Genomic DNA, 10,682 nt, shown 5'->3' on the forward strand with positions numbered 1-10,682 from the left:
TCCCACAGAAGACGTATCTTAAATTAGTGTATTTTACCTTTGTCATATACACAATAGGTGGTCTATTATATGTATTTTACTTCTCCCTTTGCAACAGAAAACGCAAGAACGCTATCATGTCTAAGACAACACATTTCCATATACCCAGAGCATATAATATTGAGACCTGGACCTTTTTTTATCAAGTTTCGTAATTATGAAATCGGAACAAATTTTGGGGGGTATACATGGGCGGTTCTGTGGTCATAAATGTATTCAAAGTGCGGTCGAGACATTTCGTGAAAGACCAGATGTGATATTTCTTTTACGCGTGTAAGAAAACCCTGGATAAACGTAACGAAGGTTAAGACAGATCTCTCTGTCGTCCGCATTTAGAAGGAACAACTTTCATGTTTGATCGCACAGCCTAACTACAGCATGTTAACATAACGCTTTAGTCATGTTTTTATGTTGTGTATTTAATGTCAAATCTTACGAGACAATAGCAGAGACGCTGTTCGAGTTCTTTGTGATTTAGCCGAGCTGTGCGTGATTAAAACGGTTGTACAGGGCCTAGGTATGAGATGGACAAAACATGTAGAGCGCACGACACAGCTGAGAAAGTAACTGCATCCGTGAAGAACTCTCCTTCAGAAGTTTCTACACGCACTCAAAAAAAAAACAGGCCTTCTTTTGGAAAACAAATGTTCATTACCGTGTACATAAATCCGCCACTAGACCTCATCACATCCTTCATCCCTACTAAAGATTCATTTTAATATTATCCCTCAATCTAAGCTTAGGTCTTCCAAGTTACTTCAGGATCCCCGACCAGAGTTTGGCATGCACGAATTATTTACATTCTACAAAAATGTCAGTCCACTATGATGCACCTGTCCGAAGTACCACCTCACGACTTCGAGCAAAAATATCGAATTTATAATCTGGTGTTCGTGCGATTACAGAATCTTTACAAGACATCACAGGGTTGCAAACATTCTAGTCACAGACACAAGAGACTTATGAGTCAGACTGTACTTCGAACCTGATTGGATTAACAGCAAACTTCCAAGCAAATACATGCAACACCACAAAACAGAAGTCAGGATTACATTTTCACACAAAATACGCAGATAAAAATAAAACGTCAACTCTGAAACCAAAATCCTCGCCTCAAACACCATCAAATCTGCGTTCTTCCCTTAAAATGAGAGACCAAGTTTCACACCCATACAAAAAAACAGATAACATTTCAGTTCTGCACATTTTATAGTCTTTACGTTTTCAACCACGTCCTACAAAAGTCATAATCCATAATTATCCTACCATTTGACAGATGTTTTTATTAACTAATCGCTTGATACAGCGTCGCTAAACAAAAGAACGACATTTAAAATTCTGCATCGGAGTCACTGAATATTAAGACGACGGTTCCGGTTACAGAAGACGTCTTTAAAAAAAAAAGAAGAAGAGGAAGAAAGAAAGAAAGAAAGAAAGAAAGAAAGAAAGAAAGAGTTCTACTTATTCTCGTTTGGGTCGATGGTACAGAACGGGAAGTTCTCAGCTGCTGCTTGGCTCTTGGTCAGAACGTTGAAAAAAGTAGATTTGCCGACATTTGGGATGCCCACAATACCGACTTTCAGATTGGTTCCAACACGACCAATCAGAGGCTTCTTTTCGGGGGCTTCAATCTTCTTGGGCGCCATTGCCAAATCAACTGGAGATAAAAAAAAAATACAGAATAAATAATACCACACAGGAAAAATCAAATATGCTAATAGCCCAAGAAACTTGATGTAAATAAAGGCCTCTGGCAATTGGATGCAGCCCAGAGACACCTCCCCGTGCTAGCAATCCATCGAGGCAGGTAGAATCCTGATCACAGGACGAGTCACGTGACAAGAGACATGAGATTTGAGGTTAGGTTAGTTTGCGGTCTGCCTTCCGAGTCATGACGCCGTGTGGACTTGTATGTGACTACCAAGAACGTATTACCACTATGAAGATGGAGGTGATAAGTCTGCAAAAAGATACAAGACGTTACAACTCAAAAGACAGACCACAATCCATAGGTCCTGTGCGTAATCCTGATAAAAATGTTAAGTGGGTGACAACACGGACGTCAACTGAACTGCAGGAGAAGGAAACGACACCATTAGGTGTTAAATCAGAGGTCTAAACGCCCCTCTAAAGCTACCCAACGTGAAAGAATTATTTTCCTTACAGCAAAACTATATATTCGAAAATAAAATATGATATAAAGCGAGGAGTTTAGGCAGACAACAAGCTAATTAATTCATAATGCTTTCACATACACCAATAAACATGGCATTCGATGTTTAACAAACACTGTCATCACACACGTAACTTCATCATCTGTTTACAACTGGATACTATCGTAAACGATGATAAAAACGTAGATCCAAAATTCACAGGCTTGTTAAATGTTGCGTTTCATATAAATCACTGTGAAATTAATGCAATGCACGTCTGTCTGCATATTCGATGTTAAACGAACAAAAACTGTTCATCTCTACCTGAAACTAATGTTCTGCGTGCACACATTAATTTAAATACTGACACACGAAGTCTGCGGGTCGGGGTAACTCAATAGAAAACTGTGCTGGACGATCATGGTTCGGATCCCTCACAAACACGTCCAGGACATCGAATTTTTTTAACTGCGATAAACAAAGCGGTCCACTTGCCCCTCTGCTGGACACAATATGGTCCGAAACGTCGGGGGGTATCCACTAGACAGAGAGCTGGCGTTCCTGCCGCTGACGGGAATCGAATCCTTGTAGTCGAGAACGTAACCTGGTCTCTGTACTAACAAAGCTACCTGGAGTTAATGCGAACGAAGCGTGAAGCTGCCTAAACACCTCTATCTTATGACCGACTACAAAATAATGGTGGTTTACGTACAGTTTGTTACCACAAAATGCGCTGAATCATTTTACGAACTTCACAAGACTCCCCTACGAACACAAGGGAGTTTCGGTGTTTCAGAATACTTAGAAAACCCAATTCTTTTAATAGTTGCTACATTACAGTCTTCACTACCACAATTACCCCCCCGATTCACCCTACGGTATGTGGTTTTCTGTCTCTCTCTCTGATAAAATTTCCTTCCACTCTTACATAAACGAAAAATCTTTTAATCTCGTCCACACAAACCTGCGCTCAAATGCGGGTGTCTCGATACAAAGCCTGCAATTCTACACAGAAGAATGAATCGGTATTAATGTAATTATCCGGAGAAAGCTGGCGGGCGTTCAAAGACACAAACGTCTAATTTCGAAACCAGATTCCTCATACATGGAGAGCACAACCAATCATCGTACAAGTTCTTTGCAGCAACTTTAAAAATTTACATGCATGATTGTTTTTCTCGTTTTAAAACCATGCAATAGGCAAGGGGAAAATTCGAGATGATGATCGACGTATTGTAGGGGTGATCAACAAAGCAGGTCTTATTTTTGTCGAAGCAGCTGAATTTTAGACGTAAATAGTCAGTTCCCTCATCGGTATATCTTAAAACACCAAATGAGTACAGAAATTTTAAGAAGAAAATTACAGAACTAGGTCCTTAACAATTTAGAACGGAGACATAAAAATGGGCCCAATTCATAGGCGAAGTAATGTTCACTGCGTTAATAACATCACGGAAATAACTAATTTCGAAATTTGTACATCGTGAAAAGAACTTAAAAATTTCTTGATCCAAACGGATAATTTGGAATTCTCAGAATTGTCCTACCGTTCACTGTTACATTAATTCAAAGTTTACCGGACTGTTTACCATGGGAAATTAGTCGCGTTGCAATTACGACCAATTACACTTCGCGTGACCCCACCCAAACAGCAAAAGCTCTGAGAGGGAACAATTAAAAAAATTGCCTCAATATTACCACAAGATCCGAAAACAAATTTGTTTTATAAAAAGACTACGTATCATTCTTCTGTGGAGACAATAACATCCAATCAAGCAGATGAACCGAGGGCAGAGGATATAAGATCAGCTAAGGTTTTGTAACGCAGACTCCAGAATTTCTCTGCCAATGTTAAAGAAAAGCTTACATACATTTCTATAACACAATATCGAATTTATCAGGTTACAATATTCATTTGACTCAGAAACAACCTCATTGAGTGATATGAAGTAACCAACTCCATGGAATATAGTCATTTAAAAGCCAACGGTGACGTAATTTATAACTTTTCATACGTGTCCACAAGAATGCACCACTGAGGCACATTAATTCAACCCACAAACTCATATTCTGTTTAAGATCAACTTTAATAATACTATTCCATCTATGTTTAGGTCTCCAGACAGTCTCTTATTTTCAGGTCCTCCGACTTAATTCTGTATGAATTTCGAGACACTATCCGGTCTTGTTCAAATTCGTGGTAGCTACTTGTATTTCTAGGCTTGCCAAATTTAAGTGGCCACAAAAATGTTGATCACCCCTGCTCTTAGTTGCCGGAGGACAAATGTTACAGCTCCAATAGCTCAGAGCCACCGAGGGCCAACATCGGCTGAGACAAGGAGCAGGGCAGCCAATGCAGAGAAGTTTAATGCTCTATTGAAGTAACCACAGCCCATGATGTTGGCATAATAATCGACGATGCGCGCGCATCCAGCCTGGCATTAGGCACCCATAAGCAATTGACATACGCTCCAACAAGAATTATTAAGTTGGACCGAGCGAGTGTTATTTCACCTCCTCATTAAAAAAAATATTACCCTTTTGGTATAATACCACTTTCCAGCCACACACATAACAAGCAATCATAATAATTAAGAAGAAAGGAAATTTGATTTGCATAAAAAAGTACACACGCAGACTTCTTACAGATTATGGAATATCCAGTGGTTATCGTGATAGCATGAAAATACGAAACATGCCTCTAGTACAAAATACGATAATATTCGTAGCATAATTGCAGCCAAAAGGCAGAAGCTCTCTATTTTAAAAGCTATCCACTCCCAGAAACAGCTGCAAATGTTGGAGCTACGTAATTTGATATGGACCAATGTTTTATCATGATATAATGATGATACAAGCAACAAAATTTCACTGGCTATACCAGCGATATTAGAAAAAAATTATATTTTTTTTCTACAATTTTCTTTCCTGTAAGAACTCAATACATTAAAGAGCAGACTAAAATATCACATGCTCATGGCATGTAAAACAAATAACAACACTACAAACCATAGAAAATACATCAATGCATCACACACAGTTATTTTCCACATTAATGGAATTATAAATACAAAGAACATAAAATGTGAACAGTTTAAAATAGAAATAAAATAATATTTACATATCTATAGATAAAATACATGCTTCAAAATCATGATCAAGTATCATTAGACTGGTTAAATTTAACATTCACTCTCTGCAAACCCATTTTGCAATTGCAGGTTCAAAAATAAAAACACAGATGACTTTGAACAAACCAGGGGGTTCTGACAATGTGAGCGAAAGAACCATACACTCTGACTCTAAATAAAAAAAAACACCCTCACAACCTATTTATCAAAGATCCATTTTAATATTATCCTTCTATGTATGTGTATGTCTCCCAACTACTGGTCTCTTACCCCCCCCACCCCCACCCCAAAATGCTCCAACTACAGCACTTCAAAAGATCCCTCATATATGTCAATAATAAATAATATTATCACCAAACTCGCTCGTCACAGAGAAGCGGACGAGTGGGTTTTCTGATCTCTGACGAGTACAAACAAAATACCACAGCAGACACAGAAAACAAAAGAAAATGTAGAGACCAAGTACAGGCAGATGTTTAGGGATGTGCGATTAAAGCTAATCCTGCGCACTTCACGATGGCTGTGATGATCTACGTCACCAACCCTGGAGTCTGCTGAAGCCATCAGTAATGTACAAAAAAGACACAAACCTTCCAAATGCAAGTTGGGCTCATCGCCCCTTGAATTGACCAGGATAAAAACAATGGAAGTATAAAAGTAGAACTCGAATATAAAACATAATAGAACAAACAACTATTAGGCCTATCACAATGTTAGGACAGTATTTGAATTCCTGACATAACATAAACAGCGTGGAAATGTTTTTAATTCCATTACAGTTTACTTAACGACACTGTTAGTAGCTTAAACTACACAACGTTAAACAATAGGATAATCTGCTCCTAATATAACAGGCATCGTCCATCAAGCTTGGCTTGTACGAATGAACTGTCCATGCGGAGAGGAAAAAATTGAAATTAAATTCTGATGTTGGTGACTCTGGTAGCAAGAAGTGCAAAGGAAGTTATGGTGGTGCCTATGGTGGGATATGGCAGAGTCCGGAAACAGGTGCTAAGTTTTGTGTTGGTGCAGGAATCTGGCTGCAAAGATGTTTTCACATTCAATTTTATAAATTTTGCACTTGCAATGCAATTTGCAAATATAATGTTGCAATAAATCATATTACTGTTCAACATAATATATGTCCATCCCTGTTAATAATAAATAATTAACATTTCAAGCTAAATTACCTTAATAAAATGATGATTTACATTTTCTAAATATCAACTATATAACCTCTACATGGTCGGACACTTGGTTAAGTTTCACAACAACTAGAATTTTTCTGGATACTCTCAGCATCATAAGAACATTTTAGGCTATATTCCACAAACTTCACATGCCTTGCAATGTAAATAAAACCACCACACCAAAGAAATGTATTATCTAATCTTCAGCAAGCAATGCATTCCTCTGAAACATCTGTAACCACTTACAAGACTACACAGCATCACAGTCAAGATGACCACAATCCACATTTAAGCCACTGTGAGAATCTCAGATCACACAGGAACCATTAGAGGTATCATGGAAACAAGCTTAAGAAAATCCTTGTCTTAATGTTAATTTGGTTCTGAGCTTCCTGATATTTCCTTCATTGGTTAATACAATATAACAAATCTAATAAGAAATTGTCAATCTTTAAAACATAACACCCAATAAGAGACTTCAAAGTAATGGAATTTTGCAGTATGTGCTACAATGAATGTAAACAGACAAGAGTTTTATTACTACACCTTTGTCACATAATATAACTACATTTAAAAGGGGACTGGACATCTTTAACCTCAAAGGACTATATCATTACATAATGAAGGAAATTAACGTTACTTACTCCTTTAATACTATTTGTTTATTATAAAGATTATTCCGTTTACTTCATTTAACCTCAACTTTAATCAAAAATCTGCTTGAAACACTCAACGCTTTCTTACGCTTCAGACACAAAATCATTCGTATTCTTCATAATCCGACAACTTCTACGAATAAAATATATACATTTACATAAAAATAACAAAAACAGAATAAAAACTAATTATTATTTACCTATTAATTGGTAAGAAGAGCCGGTATCTTATTAACTTAATAAATAACGTGATTCACGTTCACAGCTGGAAGGAAGGTAGTACGTCATACTGCATCCGCTTCACAGCTGTATGAGAAATTCAATCGACAAAAATGCGGTATGAAAATATACGCGTTCGTATTCTTAATAGGTGCGTGCCGTGTGTGGGCTTCATATGAACCCTTTGTCTTTCTGAATTTCCGATCACGTTTAATTAAGGAAAAATTAGTAAATTTGCTAAAACTTATTAAAGAAGAGTCCTTGCATCCTTTATGGGATCTCCCGGGTTCAAATCTTGGTCCGGAGTCCTACAATGTCTAAGGTTTTCGTGGTTTTCTTCTGTCCCTTTAGGAAAATGATATGATAACTAGCTACCTAACTAACTAGATGGCTTACCGAACCCGAAGGTTCATCACCGAATTAACCAAAGCCCTCCACCGGACCCTGTCCTGGGCCAACAAAATCCAGTCTCCTTCAACTCCTATCTCCCATAGATCCCGCCTGACATTTTCCTCCCATCTACGTCTAGGTCTCCCCAGAGGTCTCTTCCCCTCAGGCTTCCCAAATAGTGGACCCAACCAACTAGATGGCTTACCGAACCCGAAGGTTCATCACCGAATTAACCAAAGCCCTCCACCGGACCCTGTCCTGGGCCAACAAAATCCAGTCTCCTTCAACTCCTATCTCCCATAGATCCCGCCTGACATTTTCCTCCCATCTACGTCTAGGTCTCCCCAGAGGTCTCTTCCCCTCAGGCTTCCCAAATAGTGGACCCAACCAACTAGATGGCTTACCGAACCCGAAGGTTCATCACCGAATTAACCAAAGTCCTCCACCGGTCCCTGTCCTGGGCCAACAAAATCCAGTCTCCTTCAATTCCTACCTCCCATAGATCCCGCCTGAGATTATCCTCCCATCTACGTCTAGGTCTCCCCAGGGGTCTCTTCCCCTCAGGCTTCCCGAACAACACCTGGGGCACACCTCTTGTCCCATCCATGCGCGCTACATGCCCAGCCCATCTCATTCTTCTCGATTTAATCACCCTGACAAATATTGGGGGAGGAGTACAGATTTTTAAACTCATCATCAGAAAAATGACATGATAGTACCTTAAAGTAGGTCACGACCGCTTCCTTCCATATCCTTTCCAATTCAATATTCATTAATCATCCTATCTTTCGACTGTATATAATCTTAATAATTTAAATCGTGGTTAAGTAAACCACAAATGGATTAAAAAAATATCGAGTTTGTTTCTTCCTTCGATATTTATTTTAATTTTGTGATTCGTTGTCGAAGTAAACATTCTTATAAACTGTGTCACATTTATAAAATAGCATATAGGGTGCCCCACATTTTGGTTTCCGTTTTCCTTGTTTTGAACTTAATCAGATACAAGTGTTCCTTGATCTGAAATACATGTAAATTGCACGTCTGTGTAGTAAGACGCGTTTGTTGTGAGCACGATTTCACATGAACGCTTTCTGTTCCACATCTGCCCGCCACACAGTCCGCGCTGTAAGTATATAATAGAGCAGACCGGGCACATTATAGAAATTACAGCAGTTTCACAGCAATTTGGATATAATCAGGCTATAAGACGCCAGACGTAGGCGGACAACAGACAAACGCCAGTTGTTTGCCAACACTTTGGTGCCGGCCATAACAGGAGGCGGGGAAAAAAATACTTTGTTTATAGGTAAAGTTTAATAAATAGGAGGTCGGGAGAAAATTAACCCACAACATTCGGGAACCGATCAAACTTTACTAAAAATTAAGTGGTTTCAAGTCTACTAGAATTCTCTCACCTATGTTTCTAGAAGACTATGTTATAATTAATAAACTAACTACAGCAAAAAGGCTTAAAATGCAATAAAAAATAAATTTTAAGTAAAAATCACGATTTGGAAATACTTTTTACCATTTTCCGTGACTTTCCTCAGTCGCTCTTTCTGAATACTAATGATTAAATCAGCATCCATGATTGCCTTGAACGTTTAAAGACGAATAAGTAAGGAATACGAGTGACTTTGGGGGGGGGGGGAGAGGACATAAATTAAATGTAAAAATATTAAGGTTCCCAGGCAGTGCCCAGTCGTCCTTCTGTTAAAGGCAGGTTAAAGAGATTATAAGGTGTTCATAAGCGGAAAAGGTGGACAGATGAGAAGGTGTTTTACTGTATTCGATCGGAATTTTGATATTAAACTTGGCAGGGCGACATTTGATTTAATTCAATTTTAACATGGGGGGGGGGGGAGATATGTTAGGATTGAATTTTGACTTTTACATTGCAGTGCAACATGGAATTTGGATACAAACTCAGCATTTGCTCTAGGGTAGAGGAAAACCACGGAGAAACTTGATCCAGTTACCCGGTCGCAGGACTGCGTGGATAAAGTTCAGAGTTAGGCTAATGAATTTAAATCCGATAGCGCATGCAGCTTACGGATAAATCCTTAACCACGGTCTTCGCCAAGGATCCTTAGCGATGTTCTTGAATCTCCTACAAGAATCCACAGGAGTAAAACAATAACCTCTTTAATGTGACCAACAAGCGGACAACTGAAGACCACCAAGCACACGCCAACAGAAACAACATACCTGCAGGAAGTTACCCAAAGTTAAACGTCTAATCCCAGTAGACCCTGCGGGAGTAACATGGCGGCCTCCCCCCCCCCCCCAAAAAAAAGCCGATGAGAACGCAAGTTTTTAATGCTTCCTAGAAACGCAGCCATTTTAATCGCCTTATTTGACATTTCTACAAAACATTTTCCAGGAATTTCGAATCTCCGGATTCATTTTTATGGGCAGTTAAATGTCTATTGATGAACTAGACGTATTTATGTGTTTTCGTTTGTTCTACAAACACAGAACTAGTCTCTGAAAGTGAGATTTCAGGTCCTCACGGCGCCGAGCATGAAGATGGCTGCCTTCTGGGTTTTTATAAGTAGCAGTCTTCATATTCGTTTGCCATGAGGACGTGAAGTTTCATCTGTGTGACCATGTATCTCGGTATCTGCACTACGATCATCTCTGCCAAACATATAAACATCACGCCGGATGAAGTATGTCCATCGCAAAAGAACTTAAATCTGTCTCGAGTCCTTAGTTCGCTCAAAAATTCGTATTTTCCATTAATCTTCGCTCATATATCACAGTTTCACTCCTTCTCTATAATAATTTACAAAATCAATTAATCAAATAGCTACCATAATGTTCATAAATAATTGTTTTGCAATTACTCAGACTTTAATTATGAACTAATAATTGTGCGCTGTTTCAGGAATATGTAAT

The 10,682-nt window shown here is 38.7% G+C and overlaps 1 protein-coding gene across 1 annotated transcript in view; it reads right to left on the reverse strand.

The window, feature by feature from the left end:
• The window catches only part of LOC110833558 (obg-like ATPase 1), a 34,393-nt gene extending 26,906 nt beyond the window's left edge, over positions 1-7,487 (reverse strand). Inside the window, exons 1-2 of the mRNA XM_022071776.2 lie at positions 7,370-7,487; positions 1,505-1,696 (exon numbers count right to left, since the gene is read on the reverse strand). Coding sequence (XP_021927468.1) covers positions 1,505-1,685 — 181 coding nt within the window. The 5' untranslated portion in view covers positions 1,686-1,696; positions 7,370-7,487. The remainder of the gene's footprint in view (positions 1-1,504; positions 1,697-7,369) is intronic.
• Positions 7,488-10,682: the final 3,195 nt, after the last annotated feature.

This window comes from Zootermopsis nevadensis, unplaced genomic scaffold (assembly GCF_977971745.1).
Source record: "Zootermopsis nevadensis isolate Lab colony 2312 unplaced genomic scaffold, Znev_1.0 Znev_ptg000015l, whole genome shotgun sequence".
Classification (NCBI taxonomy): Eukaryota; Metazoa; Arthropoda; class Insecta; order Blattodea; family Termopsidae; genus Zootermopsis; species Zootermopsis nevadensis.